Here is a 21,029-nt window from a genome sequence, read left to right as displayed (position 1 = left end):
AAATGAAGTAGCTAAAAGATCCCATAAAGCAAAACACAGCATGTCCTCGAGCTAAAGACACTCAGGAGCAGTTTAGAAACAGAGTCTTTGGGACTTCATTGAACCATGGTGAAAGCCGTTATCCACAAAGGAGTGGGTGACACAGTTAAAAGTCAGATGTAGTGGTGGTGGTGTGATGATCTAGGGCTGCTTTGCTGTTTCAGGACCTGACCAACGTACTGTAATTGATGGAACCATGAATTTAGCTCTACAAGAAAATCCAGCTCAGTTCATGCCCTGAAGCTTGAGTGCACTCGGATTATTCAGCAGGACAATGACCCAAGACAAACCAACAAGTCCACCTCGAAATGGTACAAAGAAAACCATCATCAAGGTTTTGGATGTTTTGAAATGACCTTAAAACTGATCCAGATGCTCTGGAATGACCATGAAAAGCAGTTCGTGCTCAACAATCCTCAAATACGGCTCAACTGAACACTTCTGTAAAGACAAGTGGGCCAAAACTCCTTCACAGTAGTTTCAAAGACTCATTACATTATTTCAAATGCTTGATTGCAGTTCCTGCTCTCAAAGCTGGCACAAGCAGTTATTAGGTTTAGGCTAATATTTTTCCACACAGTGCATGTTGGCTTTGGTAGCTTTTCCCTTAGTAACAAATAAAAGCAAGTAAGCCCACCAGCCTCAATAAATTAAATAATCCCTTAACACTACATTTTGTATTTACTTGGGGCATCTTTGTGTGAAAGATTTGTATGACAAACATGCCAAAAAAATAAAAATTAGGAAGGGAGAAAACACTTTTTAACGGCCCTGTTTAACCAACGGATTTACAAATGTACTTTTATTAGTATAACTGAACACATGATGTACAATTCCCTTCCTTTGAAGAAGTGGAATCAAAGTCGTGTTTTATAGCAAATAATTGTCCATCACGGTCATCCATGGGCACCCCGACTTTGGATGCAGTCCTGTAGTTTGGTGCTACACAACCCATTTGCTTACACACAAGGACACACGATAACACGTTTACCTTCAACAGCACATGTGGTGCAGCTGGAACCAGTGACACCGAGTTTGCTTCTGTTTTTCCCACAAAGTTACCAAATTGTAAACTTGTAAAGCCTCGTTAGGCTACCTTTGAATAAGCGAACAAGCTCGCGTTCATAGCACTGAGACGTGCAAAAGCCGGTGGCTGCGAATCCTTAACTCAATCAGTAAGAACTGCTCAGCCTTTTATCTCACTGCAGCAGCTTCGACGCTTCCACTCTGATCATGTTAATCGATGTCCAAAAAAGTACTTGAGCATTACTTTTTAAAAGTGTATTATTAATGCCTTACAACAAAAAGGAAGTAAAAAAACAAGAAACAATCACTACTCACTGAACATGAAAATAAATTCTCAGATGACGTTTAACATCACAGTTTTTATCCAATGTTAGCAGCACTGACAGTGGCACAGTAATCACAGGACGGGCTTAGACATTACAACAATGCAAGTAAAGCATGTGGGTCCAGTCTATGTTCTGCAATACAAGGAGACATGACCCTGAAGAACTTAATAAATGAAGAAATGTGGCTGGTGACCTGAAAACTAACATCTTAGCAGCAATGCAGATGACACTTGCATATCAAAAAGTATAATGCTGACTGATTGTCATCTTACTCCAAGTGTGACTCTGACTTCTCACTGTGGTTTTTTATGATAGTAGTTATAGTTGTTAGCTTTAAATATTTGAGCACTAACGTCAATTATTGACTACATTTTGTAATATAATCTAATATCAGAGAGTATATAAAGCCCTTTTTTGGTGCAGTTGATTGAAAAGCAGCCTCATGCTAAGAAAACAACTCACATGAGTCACATTTTGGTCTTTTGACACTGCTGTCAAGTGAAGAAACTGATTACTGTTATGTTTAAACAGTAACCAGATGATGAAAATCAATTAGTGTAAGTGTACTCTTGTCATGTCATCGAGACGTGTCAGCAGGAACACAGGCGCACCTCTGAAAAATAGCTTCTATTCAACTGTAGCGATTGTGACACGTGACGCTGTTTCTAGGAGTCAGTAGTGATTCTGTACTTAGTGAGTCGTTGTCAACTTTCAGAGCTTTGGTGGAATATACACGATCGAGACTTATTTGATTGTTTTTAAGTTGGTACAGCGCATGTTTCAACAAATAAACACAAAAGCTTTTTGTCCTTCTTTGAGAGTTCGGCGTATTGCTGCACTAACTTTAGAATGACTGTTTGCATTCAGAATCCATTGCACTGTCCTCAGTGGGAGCACCGGCTGACTTTAAGCCATTTCAGTTGAAGGAACAGACCCAAACAAAAAGGGGCAACTGACAGAATGGGTATCACTGTTCCAGCTAAACCCAGTGTTGTATTCAGCCGTACTTGTGCAGCTTTAGATTCTGCTCATAGTTTGTAGTTCCTCTACTAGCACATCATCTCTTCCTCTTTTGCTGCCGCAGCACCTTTCTCCTCTTCATGATCATGGCATGGAGCTTCTCCAGTCCCTCCTGCAGTCCCTCGCCGATAATGGCACAAGCAGGCTGAAGGTGCCAGGGTGTGGCAGTGTTGAGCTCACCTAGAGACAACATGCTCTCCATCTCAGGCAAACTAAGAGAATTGCGCAGGTCCTGTTTGTTAGCCACCACAAGGACCGGCACACCCTGGTTCTCTGCCAGCCGTGTGATTTTGTGCAACTCTGCCTTGGCTTCCTCGATGCGCTCGGCATCCACCGAGTCCACCACAAACACAATGCCATCAGCACAGCGCGTGTACGAGCGCCACAGAGGCCGCAGCTTCTCCTGGCCGCCTACGTCCCAGAAGTGGAAAGACGCAGTCCGACGGCTGCCTCCAAGAGACACTTTGATCTTCTCTGTGTTGAATCCCTTGGTCGGGACAGTGTTCACAAACTCATTGAAACGCAGGCGATACAGCACAGTGGTCTTGCCTGCACAGTCCAGTCCTAGAATGACAATGTGAAGAGCCTGAAAGCAGGGGAGGCAGGGGAGCAGCGAGCGATGATCCGACAGTCCGTTTCCCATCTTGGCACACAGACCGAAAGAAGTTGCCACTAAATATTCCCGAGGTTGATCTTGTTGTGAAAGAACTGCAGCAAAAGCTAGAATGTAGAGGAGAAATGCATGAGTCAAGGCATGCAAACACACAGCACTCTGTTACTTTACAAGGGCACAAACACCCAGGAAGTGAATAAACCCACACACCCTTACATTATCCTGACACTGAGGACTGAGCTCGGAATAAAACAGCAGGGCGCACTTCAACGTGTGACTCGTAAACAACGGGGAAGGAGATCTTTTAAATTCCCCCCAAATCCATCCGTCACCTCCATGGACAGATCAAAACCGGCCTTTGTGTTTTTTAAACTGAGCACACTGACATGTTGCTTTAAAAATGTGTTGCTTGGCAACCGACTTCTTTATGCCGAAAGGTCCGTTTCTAATCTATAAATTAAAATAAATCTTACGTTACTAACAAATCGACATGTGCTGAAGAACTGGGCTCCCGTGAGGTCGCTGATGAACACGTTTCCGACGACAAGAAAACTGCGTTTCTATGACTTTATGCCCGGTTTGCAGCGGCCGCTCCCGCCCTGCTCACTGAAGGTAGACACACGGAGACGGCGATAAGTGATGCGCCACCAGCGCTTCATTAAAACCTAGTATTAAGAGTTAGCCCGAACTGAAATATGGCAAATAAAGATTGATGAAACATCTCTATCTATATCAAACACTGTGAATACCTTTAGCTTGTTATCCGAGGAGCGGCGTCAGTTTGTGAGCGATCCAAATGGAGTCTGGCGTGCAGTGCTGTGGGTCCTGTGTTACAGACCTGACTCGCTTGCAAAGCCAACAAGTGTTGGAAAAAGCAGTCTTAGCGCTTTGGGCCTTTTATGCACGTTTACATATAAAGCAGCGTTAGGTTAGCGTTACATGACAAAGCAGGCGGACATCAACGCAATTTGCTTCATTGAGGGGAAATTAATTTGAGCTGTCTCTGGGGTTGGATATGATTTCCCGGCTGTTATCGCTGTTTTCTACAGAAGAACGGATCCGTCACAGTAGCAGCGTAAGAAACGTACCTCGACAAACGATGTTAACCCATCACAGCTGGCAGTGCGTCCACAGGTTCGGTCACCCACCGCTGTCACCTCCTCAGACGTCTACAACTACTACTACCTCTCCATTCCGCAGCGGCGCTAAGACCACTAGAATAAACACCACTATTTCCGCTTTCGCTTTTCAAAATAAAAGCACAGCCGGCATATTTGGTTTGGCTGACTTCCACAGGCTTCGAAGCAAATCACGTAAAAGGGAAGGGCTCATTAAACGTACCGATACAAAGGGTGCTGTTGTTTGGAAGGGTTTGAAATAGGAAATTATATAGCTTTAGGTTTCCCCATAATGCATCATCCTCGTGTAAAATCTTGTAATCATACAAGAGCTGCGAGTCCAGCGTCAGTGGCCTATTTATACGATTCCCCTCGTGTTGTACGCCCACCACGGGAACATTCGTCAAAACAGGATTATAGTAATACTTGTAATAGTAATGGATACTAGTGATATTAAAAGTTTATACTATTTCAGAGTTACTCGGGATTCATTCCATGCACTTTATAGTCTAATTATCATGAACCTCAATTTTTCCAAAGTTATGTAACACTGTTAATTTAAAGTCATTTATTTATATATTTATTTATTTACACTCAAACCCGGGACTGTGCATCAAAGAGCACGTGTCGGTCGAAAGGTTTCTTTATGTATTTATTTATTTGGAAGAAGGCCAGTTTTTCAGGTTAGTATTCCACACACAGTGGCCTAAATTATGTTGAAGGGTTTAAAAATACATTATAGACGGGATACACATGGACAGGTCGCTAGTCCGCCGCTGGGCTAGACGCAGGGAGGCAGACACATTCACACCTCTGGGCAATTACGAATTAACATAATCCTTCTAACCGCATGTCTTTGGATTGTGGGAGGAAGCGGGAGTATCCGGAGAGAAGTCACCGGGCCCCGGGTGAAAACATGGAAACTCCACACAGAAAGGACCCAGACAGGTGCAGTAGGACCTTCTTGCTGTGAAGCAGCAGTGCTAACCCCCACGTATACAATTTAAAAAACAAAGAAACAACTACATTGCTTATTTTAATTTTTATCATATTGTCTCCAGCCCATAAATGAGCAACTCTGCTCTGTGGATGAGGTTGAGATTCACGTGCTTTTGGATCAATATGAATGTCGTGGCCAAATATTGTTTATTACATATTTTTAATTATATTATTATAGGCATAGTTGGTGCTTGGAAATGTAAAATTCATCTGGGGGCATACAAACATCTACACCGGGCCTCGTGTTCACCCTCTGGTGGTGGAATTGTATCATTCAGACTGTGACTACTTGCATACATGGATGGAGAAACTAGAAGACTAAATACACTGAGTCTGCCACGCTTTTGTTTCAACTGTTGTAAGAAGTGGTAACAATTCACAGGAAATGAATGACTCTCATTCACACAGTAAATATAAAGCTACCCAGTACACATCTTGCAAGCACAGAGCAGCCAATACACATATTCAGAGCAATGCATTTGCATTTTTTAAAACTGCTGTTTTTGTAAGTTTAAGGGATTCAGAAGGACCGATACAAAAACAGATGGCAAAGAAAACTTTCCAGTGTCCTGGCAGATGATGATGCATCAGGAGGTGTAAACCATTATGTATCACTGCCTGCACCGTGGATGTGTCAAAACAGACCAAAGAAGAACAGAATGCAGGAACTTCCAACATTTGATTATCTACTTTTATTATATAGCTCTGAAGTTTACATGCTTTATTTCAGCTGCACAATATTGTCAAAATCAGGAACATCCTTCCAGAGAATAATGCCCTGGACTGCTGAACTAGAAGATGACACAGTAGCCTTCAGTTAATCCAATATGCTGCAATAAGAGTACTAACAGGGATGAGCAGAGCTAGTATCGCTTCATTTGAAACCCTCAGCTGGCCAAGACTTCATAAACACTCGTAACATTATGCACGCCATAAAAACCTTTAATTACTGATTACTATCAAAGCAAGCTGAGTTGTTTCAGCTGGTATGAGAAAGCAGCTTATCGCGCAGTGAATACAGGACTGTTCCCATTAAAGGATTTTAATACAGACTGCTTTGAATACAACAAGCCTCTAAAGTTTAGAGGCTTGTTGTATTCAAACTTTAGGGAAGAAATCTACCACTGACAGTACACATGTAGATATATATTTAAATTGTGCTGATTATAAAGATGATAATATTTCTGTGTTCTGGTGATTTATCATGTGAATGTTTTAAACATTCAGAGACTTCACGCTCCTGGTGATAGAGTCCCAGTAGGAAGGGTCCCAGGCCAGGAACCAGCCTGTGAAGTTGGGAGGTTCATGGCCTTGTTTCACCACCACCACAGGAGTCAGCTTGTCACGCCCCCCTGGGTCAGTCTCAATGTACTGTTTGGCTGCAGAGGAGACAGTGAGTCACAGACAGGAACCTCAAACAAAAGTTTGTTGTAGGATGAATTTTGTAGATAAAAATCTAAAAAACAATATAATTAAGGGTTCCCATTAGCTGTTAGCTATTGTATTTCAGAACAGGTTCAAATAGTCTCTTTATTATTCAAAGATCTTTGAATATTACTATAGTTTGTCTCATGCTACCTAATAACATTCTGACTAAAGTCAAAAGCTCACCAGATTTGAGAGATTCAGCTCTCTCCACCTCGTTTGCATCCTTTCCAATCCAGACAAACACCTACAACAGAAGAGTGCGTGTGAGGGGTTGTTCACTTTGTCCTAAGATGTCTGTCGTGTTCTACAGTTGAGTACCTGGTCCCAGACATCCAGCAGCATCACGTCATCTTCAGCTAAGTCATCCTGTGTGAAATCTCCTGGAACCTCTTCAATCTGCATACAATAACATTTAAACTCAGCTACATTTCAATGATCAGTGTTTAGCACAATGTGACAAAAGTTGAATGAGGATTAGAAGCTCAGAATGTAGGTTTTAATGACACGGGACTGTGTTATAGCACAACTGTCCCACCTGACCACATGGGGAATGTAACAGGTAACTGAAGTGCTGTGAATAACTGTAACCTGTGTTATAAAGGCTGCATTTATTATTTAGAGGAGTGTTTAATGATATCCGGGTCTTCCAGTTTGTTTAAATGCACTACACCAAATGTGCTGATTGTCTGACTGGAAAATATAACAGCACATAATTACTGGTGAAGCAGCTATACATGATGTGGGTCTTATGCTGTCAAGGGCCTATTTAACACAAGTGACTGACATCCAGAAGTGCTACCAGTGGCTGGGCAAAGCTGGACTGAAAGACAGCACAGAGGCGCTAATCATGACCCATAAATAGTTCAAATGTGAGCCTCCAACTACGATTGGATAGTAAGCAAAGAAAACTGTCCCTCCATCTTAGTTTGTTACATCTGTGGGAAACTGTGGCAAAAGTAATACAAACAAAACAAAAAAATGTCATTAGTCTGATAAATAATATAAATTCAGGTTTTTGTTTTCTCATTTTTATGATGAGTGGTCTAATAAATTTGTTAAGCACATAATTTGGGGGCGACCGTGGTTCGGTTATATAAATGCAATACATTATTATTATTATTATTATTATTATTAATTATTATTATTATTATTATTTATTATTATTATTATTATTAATTATTATTATTATTATTATTATAAACGAATACAATAAAAACAGAATAAATAATATGCTGGAAAGAAAAGTAACAAATAGATTCCTTCATGAGGGGAAAATAACACATGTTAAAAACTTACTGTGAACCTGCCAGTCTTGTTGGAACATCCAAAGAGTCGAGGAGGATGAGTCATAGACGGACTCTCCAGCCTCTCTGATGTCTGGTACTCCTTCTTCCCTCCTAATTCAGCCCAGAACTTAGCTGCAAGACAAAATACAAAGTGACATCTCAGAAGCTCATATAATCACATTCAAACATTCATATAGAGCAGACCTTCCCAAAGTGTGGGGCCTGCCCTCTGGGGTGGGGAGGGGTGGGGGCGCAGAGCCATTGCAGGGGGGGACGCGGTATGAAAAGGGGAGGAAAAAACAAAAAAACAAAACGCTTGGACACTGCTAGCACGGGGCGCCCACAGAAACGCAAAGCAGGAGATGAAGCATCGCTGAATATGTTTCCAAACCAACTTCATTCTAAGCCAAAGAGTAGAAAATATGGTGAAGCAAATCTTCCCTTTGGCTTCACCTGCACAAGTGCCGAGGTAGGTCTCCCTGCAGGATTGGTTTTCCTTTAGTCGGGAGCAGCGCTGGGCTGCTGGCTGTTTAAATCACGGACAAACAGGATCCCACAGCTGTTTATGTTTTTGAACCCATTTTGCACAGAGAGGCATTTTTTGAAAAATGTGTTGATATCAATGTTGAATATTATTACACAGGAAAAAACAACTACATGTAAAATAATCACACCATGACGCCTCTGCCTTTGTAAATGGAGGGACAGTAACTGCGTGTAAAACCTGCAGACAGTTAGATTACAGTTTTTTCTGATTGCTTAAACCCTAACTGTGATTCCTGTAGCACAATCTCTAAAACTATTCAGACTTATAGCAAAACCACTCACTGAGTTTGCAAAACTAAAAGCACAAAAACTGCTTTGCACTCAGTTTGCAATTTTGTAACACACACTTTGCAAAACTGTAGGCACAATTCACTGCACAACACTCAATTACCAAATTTCCAACACACTCCTAGCAAAAGTATACACATGTATGGCTATCATTAACACTAATTTGCCAACTGTCTGGCACACTTTCACATGTGAAAACTTTTTTAGATAATTCGTTCACTTTGCAATCAGCCTAAGCACTATAATACAGGTAAGCTGTGTGTGCGGAGTACAATGGAGGGAGCAGGAAGAGTGAGAAGTAGAGGAGGCCGAGGAAGATGACGTGGAGGGGAAGAAGTAGGATGAAGAGGACGACAAGGACAAGGAGGAGCAAGAGGAAGACGAGGAGGGGGGAGAGGAAGGGTAGGAAGAGTAAGAAATAGAATTGCTGATGACATCAGAGCTACAATAGTGGACCATGTAATCAACCGTGGAATGACCCTGAGGGTAGCTGGCCAACGGGTCCAGCCTAACTCGAGCCGCTACACTGTAGCAAGCACCATAAGGACATCTTGAAATGAGAATTGGTGAGTACAGTCACTTCTCACAAAAATCTGTAGCACTGCCATATGCCAATGAGAAACACACCAATACCATTGATGTAAAAATACTGAAATTGTTACTTTACAGAATTGCTAGATGACCAGATGCTGGGGCAGAGGAAGCATGTTCACTGCAGACCAAGTAACCCATATAGTCATTATGGCGATTGCAAATAATCCTATACTTGGAAATAAACACTTGTGTTTGTTTTGATGTGTTTGAATAAACAGCAGTACTTGAAGTTTGGATCCCTCTATGCTTATGGATCTATGACAGAAGTATGAGCTCAAACTGACATAGCCTACCTTGTGCACAGAGAAAGCAAAAGCCAGATGTGTTTTGTATTCATACCATCAGTGTGCAGTTGGCGCATTGTGTGCTTAGTAGATGATGGCTTGTGTGTACTGTTTGATACGGAAACACCATTTTTACAAAGGTGTGAAGAGTTAATCCAGCTGTGTTTGCTTTTGCAAGAGAACTACAATGTTTTGATTATTGGGTGACAGGTTTTCTTATTTGTGTGAAGAGTTTTGCAAAATTAGCCAATAGTTACAAAAAATGTGCTTAAGCAATCAGAAAAAACTGTAACAGTATTTTGTCTCTATCTCCATTCTGCAATTCATCTCATGTAAACAATAACGTGGCCACAGCGTGACGTGAAAAAGACTCATACCTTTGACGTTGTGTGACGAACTCTGTATTCCTCGTCCACACGTAAACGCAAAAAAGGAGTTTTAAAAATCTCAGTTTTCGGTGATTTGAAACGTCGTTTACGTGGACGAAACAGCTGCGTTTTCAAAAATACCCGTGTAGGTGCGGACGTAGCGTAAAAGAGTTAGTAGTTTATTTTATTACAACCTTTAATTTATTGCAGTTTACTTGTATTTGTTTAATTGTTTACTAAATGTTTGAGGTGTGAAATAAACCGCAATGGAGCAAAATATGGGCGTGTGTGGTTGTGCGTGTGCGTGCGCAGGCGCGCAGAGGGGGGAGGGGGGGTGCGAGCATTTTTCTTGTAAAACAAAGGGGGGCCCAGCAAAAAAAGTTTGGGAACCACTGACATAGGGGATGCTTGGCTGGCTGTAGCTCAGGAGGGAGGTCCAAAAGTTACCACACTAATCACAACTTTTCCAAAATTAAAAATGTATAATGTACTTTTTTCTATGTGAGTGCCTTCTATCTAACATTCACACACATATTCATACTTCGCTGGATGCATCAGAGAGCAACTTGGGGTTAGTATCTTTTTTTAAGGGTGTTAAGCCGAGTCTCCCATTCAGTGATCCTGGCCTCCAGAGCTGCAAACAGGCTACAGTTATTACAAGTATCGTTATTACTAAATGAGCCCAAAGAGTAACTGTAGACTAGAAAAATTTGCATTTCCTGCGAAAATGCAGTGTGGATGCTTTAAAGCTGAAGCTGTATGCAAAAAGTAGCTGAAAAAGCTGAAAAGTTGCAGAAATTGTAAAAACTTTGCAGAAGCAAAGGAACTACATTTAGTAGAAATACTATGTTTTAGCACAAATACTATAAAAAGCAGAAATACTATAATTTAGCAGAAATACTATATTAAGCACAAACCCTATAAAAAGCAGAAATAGTATATAATGTAAAAATCCTATAAAAAGCAAAAATAGTATGATTAAGCATAAATACTACATTTAGTAGAAATACTATGTTTTAGCACAAATCCTATAAAAAGCAGAAATACTGTACTATGATTTAGTAGAAAAACTATAATTAATCAGAAATACTATATTTGGCAGAAATACTATATTTTGCACAAATCTTATAAAATAGCAGAAATAGTATGATTTAGCACAATAGTAATAAGTGAAACAGAAAAATTGGAAAAGCAAAATGGACAGCTGAAAAAATGGAATAACTTAGCAGAACTGCAATATCTTAGAGGAAACATAATACTTGGCAGAAATACAATAGCAGAGCAGAACTTAGCAGAAATATTGTAACTTACCAGAAACATGATAACTTCTCAAAAATACAAGAATTTAGGAGAAATAGTATAAGATAACAGAAAGAATATATTTAGCCAAAAATACTTAAACATTACAGAAACACTATGATTTAGAAAAATAGTACAACATAGCAGAAATATTGTGATTTACCAGAGACACTGTGATGAACTATGAATATTGTAATTTTGAATTAATACTATGCTTTAGCACAAATACTATCATTTGACAGAAATACTATGTTTCAGCACAAATATTACAAAAACCAGAAATACTATAATTTAGCAGAAATACTATATTAAGCACAAATCCTATAAAAAGCAGAAATGGTATGATTAAGCATAAATACTACATTTAGTAGAAATACTATGTTTTAGCACAAATACTATAAAAAGCAGAAATACTATAATTTAGCAGAAATACTATATTAAGCACAAATCCTATTAAAAGCAGAAATAGTATGATTTAGCACAATAGTAATAAGTTAAACAGAAAAATTGGAAAAGCAAAATGGACAGCTGAAAAAATGCTGAACATGCTGAGGGTCCCTCAAATATACTTGTTAAATGAAAAAAATCAGCAAAAAAATCTATAACAGCCACACAATCACAAATATGTACACATAAGGAAACACACATGCACAGAGAGACACACACACAAGATCCAATTCAGTCACCCAGTCTAAATATATTGAATTTGAATATTAGAATGAGATCATCCCATTAAAAGCCTCTCTCTCTCTCTCTCTCTCTCTCTCTCTCTCTCTCTGTCACACACACACACACACACACACACACACACACACACACACACACACACACACACACACACACACAGGGAGAGAGAAGTAAGTTTCTAGGTCAGCCTGGGAGCTGCTGAATTTAAATCCACCAATCAGAGTGGCTGTGTACTTTTTCCCGCCAAAACAGGTGCATCTATTTACACACGCAGCACAGAGAGGCACAGGATTATTGCAGCCTATTTCTCATAGTGAGGACTCCCCTCAAACAAATGACCATAATTTCCTAACCGTAGGGGCTAGAGCGGTCATTCTTACACCGTTTTGTTCAGAAGTGATTGGGTAATCTTCAAGTGTTGACAATTTATCATTAAAATATGAATTTTTAGAGATATATGACATGGATGACTTGTTGACTTAGAAGCCACGAATTCCCCAATATGCAAATTTGAATGCCTGAGGCCACATATATGATTGGCTGGCTGGGAAGCCGTGCAGGCCCTGATTTGTGGATTTGAATTCCTCAGCCCTCAGATATGATTGGCTGGCTTAGAAGCCATGAAGGCCCCAATATGCAAATTTGTATTCCTCAGCCCACATATATGATTGGCTGGGAAACCATGCAGGCCCTGATTGGAAAATTTGAATGTCTAAGTCCTCACAGAGGATTGGCTGCCTGGGGACCTGGCAGAAATATATAGAAATAGTATGATTAAGCATAAATACTACATTTAGTAGAAATACTATGTTTTAGCACAAATACTATAAAAAGCAGAAATACTATAATTTAGCAGAAATACTATATTAAGCACAAACCCTATAAAAAGCAGAAATAGTATATAATGTAAAAATCCTATAAAAAGCAAAAATAGTATGATTAAGCATAAATACTACATTTAGTAGAAATACTATGTTTTAGCACAAATCCTATAAAAAGCAGAAATACTGTACTATGATTTAGTAGAAAAACTATAATTAATCAGAAATACTATATTTGGCAGAAATACTATATTTTGCACAAATCTTATAAAATAGCAGAAATAGTATGATTTAGCACAATAGTAATAAGTGAAACAGAAAAATTGGAAAAGCAAAATGGACAGCTGAAAAAATGGAATAACTTAGCAGAACTGCAATATCTTAGAGGAAACATAATACTTGGCAGAAATACAATAGCAGAGCAGAACTTAGCAGAAATATTGTTATTTACCAGAGACACTGTGATGAACTATGAATATTGTAATTTTGAATTAATACTATGCTTTAGCACAAATACTATCATTTGACAGAAATACTATGTTTCAGCACAAATATTATAAAAACCAGAAATACTATAATTTAGCAGAAATACTATATTAAGCACAAATCCTATAAAAAGCAGAAATGGTATGATTAAGCATAAATACTACATTTAGTAGAAATACTATGTTTTAGCACAAATACTATAAAAAGCAGAAATACTATAATTTAGCAGAAATACTATATTAAGCACAAATCCTATTAAAAGCAGAAATAGTATGATTTAGCACAATAGTAATAAGTTAAACAGAAAAATTGGAAAAGCAAAATGGACAGCTGAAAAAATGCTGAACATGCTGAGGGTCCCTCAAATATACTTGTTAAATGAAAAAAATCAGCAAAAAAATCTATAACAGCCACACAATCACAAATATGTACACATAAGGAAACACACATGCACAGAGAGACACACACACAAGATCCAATTCAGTCACCCAGTCTAAATATATTGAATTTGAATCTTAGAATGAGATCATCCCATTAAAAGGCTCTCTCTCTCTCTCTCTCACACACACACACACACACACACACACACACACACACACACACACACACACACACACACACACACAGGGAGAGAGAAGTAAGTTTCTAGGTCAACCTGGGAGCTGCTGAATTTGAATCCACCAATCAGAGAGCCTGTGCACTTTTTCCCGCCAAAACAGGTGCATCTATTTACACACGCAGCACAGAGAGGCACAGGATTATTGCAGCCTATTTCTCATAATGACGACTCCCCTCAAACAAATGACCATAATTTCCTAACCATAGGGGCTAGAACAGTCATTCTTACACCGTTTTGTTCAGAAGAGATGGGGGAATCTTAAAGTATTGACAATTTATCATTAAAATATGAATTATTAAAGATATTTGACTTCTAATGCACCATAACTGAGTAGAGCAAAGCAAAAACTGCCTTGACTTGCCCTCAAACAACGCTTTCTAACTCTAAATCTATTTGGAGTATCAATATCATTCTTTCACCGTAAGAGACAGCAGGCTTTGGTGAACAATCATGGAAATTTTCAGGTCTCTGTGGAAATCCATTAAAAAGATATGACGAGAGAAATAAGTGGTTCATTTCCAGAGTTTGAAATCTGAAGAAATCTGAGCGAAGGACGAATTTCCTACCGTCAAACAAGTCTAACTCATTTCAGAACGGTAATAGGTGAGAAAATAATTCTTGAATTGTGAGCGTCAGGAGTGTCTGAAGATATACTGGGACAAGCCTTATGTCTTAACTTTGCTTCATTAAGGAGATATGACGATTCGAATATGCCTCTCATTACAGAAATCAAGCGGTGATTTTGAACAAACTCTCCATTGACTTTCTATGGAGAGTTTTGCGACTTTGTGTTGGTCTGAGGAGGTTTGCCAAAATTCTATAAATCCCACAACAATGATAGTGACATTTTCGGAAAGCCAGCAAAAATACCTACGTTTTGATGTATAATTTGTGGAAGTTGAGTGAAAATTGAGCAAGTAGCAAGAAGTTGTTCGGACATGAAGAGAAGACTGCAAAACCTTCAGTGGCACACTGGAAGCCAAGTGCATAGCAACCATAACAACGCATGTATTTTGTGAAAAATCACAATTTTGCAAGTGAAAACTTTAAGAGGCATAAAAGTAAAACGGTAAAAGATTTGAAAAAGCTGATTTATACCTGAATAGCCCAATAATTTGAGAACATTTTAAAGTTTGAATGGTTGTTCTACGTGAAAATATGAGGAAGTAGTTAAGTTTCAAAAACAAGAAAATTTTAGCAGAATTGCAGAAGTTTCCCATTCATTTCAATGGGACAAATTAAGCTTAATATTTTAAAAAGTATAATAGTGAAAAATACAAAAAGACATAGCACACATTAGCAGAAATAGCAGAATAGTTTAAAATTTGAATGGTGAAAATCGGCTGAAAATTGTGGAAGTAGTTAAGTGCCAAAAAGTGTACGGAAGTATCAAGAGGAACTCAATAGTGTGGATGCTTAAAGCATCCACACAATAAAGGATAAAGAACTAGAAAGCGAAAATTTCTGAAGAAATTTTAAGTGTGCCTATGCTACTGCCAATGAGTGTAGTTTGCTTTTAATGTGGTGCAATAAGTGCAGGTTTCCATTTATAACAATAGGGGGGAGCAATATGCAACATGAGCATAGTTTGCTATTTATACCACAAGAGGGAGGGAAATTGAATACAGCTGATTTTCAAGTTAAAGAAAAGTAAGCTGTATTGTGATCTCTGCTATATGCAGTGCAGCATACAGAGATGAGAGAAAGATGCTCCAGTTACACCATTACAAAAGAAGTTAATCGATATAAAATAAATTATGTTTAAGTCTGAGGTGTTCAAGAGAAGTTACAATTTAGATTTTACAGTTTTGAGTCGTTTAAAGTGAACAGTTTAACAGATTGTAAACCAAAGTAAGTTTTCTTGGTAGAAAAAAAAAAGCCCATTAAGCGGTATTCAATTTGTATTTCAAAGGTATTTTAATGTGAAAAGGGAAAATTATGCAAATTATGAAATTTCCCCTTGTGGGACTAATAAAGGTATCTTATTGTATTCAAACTATATTTTGTACAAATACCATTTACAATAATGTATTCCATTTAAACATGATATTTAGATTGTGGTAAACAGCAAAGCAATATAAAATAAGGAAAAAGGAAACCATTCAAGTAACTTTATATTATGAACCGAAGAGTAAGGAAAAGTATAAATGAAAAGCATACAAGCATTAATGTATATAGATAAACCCAACAATCATATGACCCCCTATGAGCAAGCACTTTGGCGACAGTGGGAAGGAAAAACTCCCTTTTGACAGGAAGAAACCTCCGGCAGAACCAGGCTCAGGGAGGGGCAGCCATCTGCCGCGACCGGTTGGGGTGAGATGCAAACAAATCAAAAACTGTCCACAGAGCTACAGGGGGCACACTGGGATCGCAACAGCAGCTATAGAGGGAGACAGATTAGGATGTTCTTTCCAGTACTGAAGTAGGTCGCTTTTCTTATGTGTGCGTTTTTCTCTGAGAGGTAGGTCTCCACTTTAGTTTCTTCTCATGAGGCATTCACGGATACTTCTGGATAAGGGTCATTTGGAAACAAGAGGTTGGCTGACTTTGCAAAAACAGCTAGAAAACAGATAAAAGCAAAACACAATTTAAAACAAAACAAGAGACATCACAAAGCGCAGGTTTCAGTTAGCGAACTGGCAAGTCATGATGATCTAATAAATATTTGCAAAAATAAATGTAACTTTAGAACTAAATTACCCAAAACTAAATTAAAAAGGAAGTAAAAGAGAGAAATTTGTTTAATACTGGTGTCTTTTGATTAAGTAAGTTGCCATGTGAGGTAAAACCACACGTGGCTGTAATTTGGTGGCCTGTATATAGTTCCAATCAAAGCGTATAGTTGGCTTAAATGGGTTTAATACTGGTGTCTTTTGATCACTTGACTGTATATAAACCTGTTAAACAAAAGGTGCATTTTAATTTCACTATACCTGCCCATCCTTGTAGCTGGTTTCTAGAAGAGTGGCACAGTTTCAACATCAGTGTAGAGCTTCTCCACTGCCTTCACTGGACAGAACACATCTGAGGAGTTATGAATGAATGGATGACTTAATGAATGGATGAGATTATAGTTTGTTTCAAACACTATCAATACCAAATGTTACAATATAAAGAAAGAAACAAAAAAAATACAAATGACCTGTTATGGCAGGGATCCCATCAGGTGCAGTTGCAGTCTTTCTGTTCACGTTTCTAGTCAGCTCTTCAATGGATGACAGCACATCAGCAGTCTTATCTATGAGCTCCCACTGGTGAGCTGTCAGTGTTGCTGGTAGAGCGTGCTCAGTCGCAAAGACATGAAGATCACGTTTTTGTTGCAGTAGGCTTCGCACCACGTAGAGGCTGGTGTTCTGTTGTGTCTGCGTATAAGAGAACATGATTGACTTTATTTTTCAACAAATTCGGTTCAGAGTGTATAGGAATTAATAAAATAGAAGTACATTAAAGAACAAAGGGGATACAACAAAATTCTTGCTTTCATAATGCTAACATGTAACCATATGTCTTTAACATTTAATGGTAATGTAACTGTCCACTATAAATCCTTAATGGAGGAAGACGTTTTTTTAAATTTACCTTGCTGCCTGGAGGACATAAGGAGGTGGGTCTATTCTCCGTTACCAAGGACAACCTGGCTGGTGCTGTCTGCCAACCCAGGAAAAACAGTATATAATGTTAAGACATTAAGTGACCTGACACATTAATTTCACTCTAAAATGCAATGCATGGCATGAACTGGTATGCCAGTTGGGTAACAGATCGTTTTTCTAGTGGACGTGTGTCTGAAATCTGATGAGAGGTTATGTACAGTTAGTCAAAATTATAAAACCTACTAACAGATTTGAAACAGAATGGAATATTTGATACTGAACAGTAGTGGTTACTAAACTTACAGAGCAATAAAAAAGAAAATCCCTATAGAAGACATTAAGTGACCTGACACATTCATTTCATTTAAATGCTCTGCATACCATGCACTGTTATGCCAGTTGTGTGACATTATAACAAACAATCCTAAACTGTATGGGTAGGTGTTCTTAACTGTCTCAAACGTGTTTCGAAAACTGTTCAACTGTCTGTGATCACTACTATATCTTCTTTACCTGGTCAGATGGAAAACTACTGACTGCCTCATCTTGGTTGTGGCCAGTGAGCATTGGGACAGCAGGATCGACCAGGTCAAGTGGTTTCCAGCGCTTCTTTTGTGCCTGGGATCTTTTATTTTTTCTCGGCATCTGGTAGAATGTCAGCAGAAAAACAGAATATTAATTGTTGGCATTTCAAGCATGTGATCAGACCCAGCTTTCATTTTAAGTCAAGCATAATAACCAGGTAGCTGCATTGGTAGCCAAAAGACTTTACAATGCAGTAAATCGACAAACAGTAAATGAATCAAAAATTCTGATGTATACCAGCAATTTTTTATTTTAACCCTCTGATACACAAGATAACTACAAGAACCAAAAAATAATAATAAATCTCTCTTTTCTTTAAATAGACATATTGATAGTGTCACTGCCCGGTCTTAAGGCTTTGTTAAGTAAAGTTCCATAACAGTTTGTATATTGTAATTGGGAAAGTGATTACCTTGAAAGTTGGGAGGCAGATTTGTTGACCACGACAACTACTCCATTTTGGTGTACAGTAATTGGGAAAGTAATTACCTTGCAAAGCTGGGAGGCAGTGTTGTTGCTGGGGCGCTGGTAGAATGCCAGCAGCAAGCAAACCCAGATGTTCACAGCTCCTACTTAACACCTTAAACTTTCCAAACAAATCTTACAAGAACATTTGGCAAAGTGATTGGCTTGCACACCTAGGAGACAGTCTTGTTGCCCACAACAGTTTTGTTATAGAGTAATTGGAAAATTGGGTACCTTGCAAGGCTTACAGGCAGTCTCGTAGCTGGGAGGCGGTCTTGTTGCTGGGGCTCTGGCAAAATGCCAGCAGCAAGCAGACCCAGATGGTCACAGCTCCTATTTAACACCTTAAACTTTGCAAACAAATCTCACAAGAACAATAGAAGTACATTAAAGAATGTTACAAGAGGACTCACCTGTACTTCTTGTTGTAGATGCTGATATCCATATTTAGGTCCATCTGTATGACTTTTAGGCGAGAGTAGGCCAATAGGGAGTGACACTTGGCAAGTCCATATCCCTCATACCCTTGCAGTCATTTTGTGTTAGTGAATAACACAATAAATGGGGTTATGATAACTGTGATATGTATTCAGAACACCTGATTGGAGGCAGGCGTATGGCTGTGATATGTAAATGTGATCAATCAATGTGTGTTTTTCGGTAGTTGCAGCAGTAATCAGTTGTGCATATCCTCTTGACTGCAACAGTTCTTGGATGGGTTTTTTTCCTCTGCTCATAAGGTCCTCATTGAAGTCTCCACAAACAATAATTGGTTGGTGATTCATCATTTCCAACGAGTCCAAAAGACATTGCATTTGTGGTAAAAACCTCACATGGCTGTAATTTGGTGGCCTGTATACAGTTGCTATCAAAGCTGTGACTGGCGATTCAACCTTGACAACAACAAATTCAAGGTCAGTCACATTTTGCAGGTATTTTCGGGACTCTGCTGTAAGAATTGTGTTGTAGTAAATTGCAACTCCACCGCCATTTACCTTTGCCATGTCTGTATGATTTGTGTAAGAGACGTGTCTGTTGCGTGTGGCCATGTTGTATTGTTCCAGCTGGAAGCGGGGAGAAACCGATGATCCAGACAAGTGTGTTTCTGTTATACATAAAACATCAGCAAGGCTGAGTTCATGGTGGCATCTCATGTCCTCCATGTGAGTTGGGAGACCTTGTGCATTATGATGGATAATTGTCAACGTGGGGACTGTGGGATCTACTGATTTTAAGAATTGCAACAGTGGTCTTGCATTCTCAAATGATGCATGTCTCATATTTTTGAGTGCATCTGTGATGGCAGGATCAGCATAGATTTTCTTTTCATCAAAGTCTGTGATGTACAGTCCTTTAAGTGAGGTTGTGCGGCTGAGTGCAACATAGGCCATTCCAGGTTCAAAAACACGCTTCAAGCATACTACTGCTGATTCCATTGTCATGCCTTGTACTTTGTGAGCTGTACATGCAAAGGCCAACTTCATTGGAAATTGCCTGCGAACCACTCCTTTTTTACTTGTGCATTCTTCACATTTCTCAATATACACAAGATTGTCTGAGGATCCTTGTATTTTTCTGCGAAATTTTTGCCCAGAATTTTCATTGTCCAGCGTGAGTCCAATGAGATTCACAGTTTTTGGTCCATCCTGTGTGGCTGTCACAATGTTCGTGATTGTTCCAAATGTCCCATTAACAAGCCCATCTTCAACATCCAAATTTCTGATAATCATAACACGCACTCCAGGTGCAGCTTGTATGTTATCAGGTAAATCTCCTTTGTTGCCTTTCATCATTTCTGCCAGGAGGACCATGTCACCCGTTCGTGGGTCTTTTCTGTAGTCTTCTGCCTGAATATTTATGATATCAGAATGAAGAGCAGTTACAGTTGCTGAATTGTGTTTGTCGACCTCTTTGTTTGTAGCATAAATGTGTAATACATTAGATGGACAGTCTTTTATGTCATGGATAGCCTGTGTGAGCAAGGCTTTGTCATCGGCTTCAAGAGAATCTGTTTTTTGCTTCACTCTTATCCTGTTCAGAACTTCAGCAAAAGAATGATCATCTTTCTGTCGCATGATTTCTGTCAGGTTGACCATGTGGAAATAGTCTTTCCAGAGATCAAGGACATTGTCCTCATACACACAGAGTGGTTTGGCTTTTCCAAGGGGTGGCAGCTGGTAAAAGTCTCCTACTGCAAGGATAGACATCCCACCAAAAGGTTTCTTGTTTCCTTTGATCTGCTGAAGTCTCCAGTGGATGTAGGCAAAAAGGTCTTTAGAAACCATAGATATCTCATCAATGATCAGAATCTCTGCATTTGAAAGTGAAGCTCTCACTTCATCCAGTGCATTCCCCAGTCCCTGATAAGGCGGTTTTAAAGATCTTGGCAGCTTTAGCAGAGAGTGCAGTGTTTTCCCAGATATGTTAAAAGCTGCAGTGCCAGTAAATGCAGTCAGCAGTACTGCAGGGTAGGACATGTCTGCTTGGTCTCGGAATCTGGGGAGTTGGTGCAAAATCTTTGTTGCCTCCTCATATA

At 39.2% G+C, this 21,029-nt stretch overlaps 3 protein-coding genes across 8 annotated transcripts in view; all 3 read right to left on the bottom strand.

Moving 5' to 3' along the window:
• Nucleotides 1-1,305: 1,305 nt before the first annotated feature.
• arl4ab (ADP-ribosylation factor-like 4ab) lies at nt 1,306-4,362 on the bottom strand. Of its 3 annotated transcripts, none has more exons than XM_004560969.6 (2): nt 4,113-4,362; nt 1,306-3,131 (listed from the first exon to the last, which is right to left on the bottom strand). In XM_004560969.6, the coding sequence occupies exon 2, from the start codon at nt 3,052-3,054 to the stop codon at nt 2,449-2,451; it is 606 nt and encodes a 201-aa protein (XP_004561026.1). In that variant the 5' UTR covers nt 3,055-3,131; nt 4,113-4,362; the 3' UTR covers nt 1,306-2,448. The 3 variants fall into 3 exon arrangements, with proteins under 3 accessions (XP_004561026.1, XP_004561028.1, XP_012777220.1); XM_004560971.6 differs by lacking the exon at nt 4,113-4,362 and adding an exon at nt 3,774-4,077; XM_012921766.5 differs by lacking the exon at nt 4,113-4,362 and adding an exon at nt 3,235-3,716.
• Nucleotides 4,363-5,810: 1,448 nt separating this feature from the next.
• scin (scinderin) overlaps nt 5,811-21,029 on the bottom strand; it is a 57,763-nt gene continuing 42,544 nt past the window's right edge. The window contains exons 13-16 of the mRNA XM_004560968.5: nt 7,866-7,987; nt 6,888-6,965; nt 6,753-6,813; nt 5,811-6,520 (exon numbers count right to left, since the gene is read on the bottom strand). Coding sequence (XP_004561025.3) covers nt 6,357-6,520; nt 6,753-6,813; nt 6,888-6,965; nt 7,866-7,987 — 425 coding nt within the window. The 3' untranslated portion in view covers nt 5,811-6,356. The remainder of the gene's footprint in view (nt 6,521-6,752; nt 6,814-6,887; nt 6,966-7,865; nt 7,988-21,029) is intronic.
• Nucleotides 15,741-19,035, bottom strand: LOC112436115 (uncharacterized). 4 transcript variants are annotated; one of them, XM_076879628.1, is made up of 6 exons: nt 18,907-19,035; nt 17,957-18,088; nt 17,430-17,498; nt 16,993-17,212; nt 16,784-16,874; nt 15,741-16,409 (listed from the first exon to the last, which is right to left on the bottom strand). In XM_076879628.1, the coding sequence occupies exons 2-5, from the start codon at nt 18,086-18,088 to the stop codon at nt 16,807-16,809; spliced, it is 489 nt and encodes a 162-aa protein (XP_076735743.1). In that variant the 5' UTR covers nt 18,907-19,035; the 3' UTR covers nt 15,741-16,409; nt 16,784-16,806. The 4 variants fall into 4 exon arrangements, with proteins under 4 accessions (XP_076735743.1, XP_024661115.1, XP_076735742.1 ...); XM_024805347.2 differs by lacking the exon at nt 18,907-19,035 and adding an exon at nt 18,441-18,887; XM_076879627.1 differs by lacking the exon at nt 18,907-19,035 and adding an exon at nt 18,518-18,887.

Source organism: Maylandia zebra, linkage group LG22 (assembly GCF_041146795.1).
Source record: "Maylandia zebra isolate NMK-2024a linkage group LG22, Mzebra_GT3a, whole genome shotgun sequence".
Lineage (NCBI taxonomy): Eukaryota > Metazoa > Chordata > Actinopteri > Cichliformes > Cichlidae > Maylandia > Maylandia zebra.
Note: the sequence above shows the minus strand (reverse complement) of the source record. Positions and strands in the feature narration are given on the sequence as shown.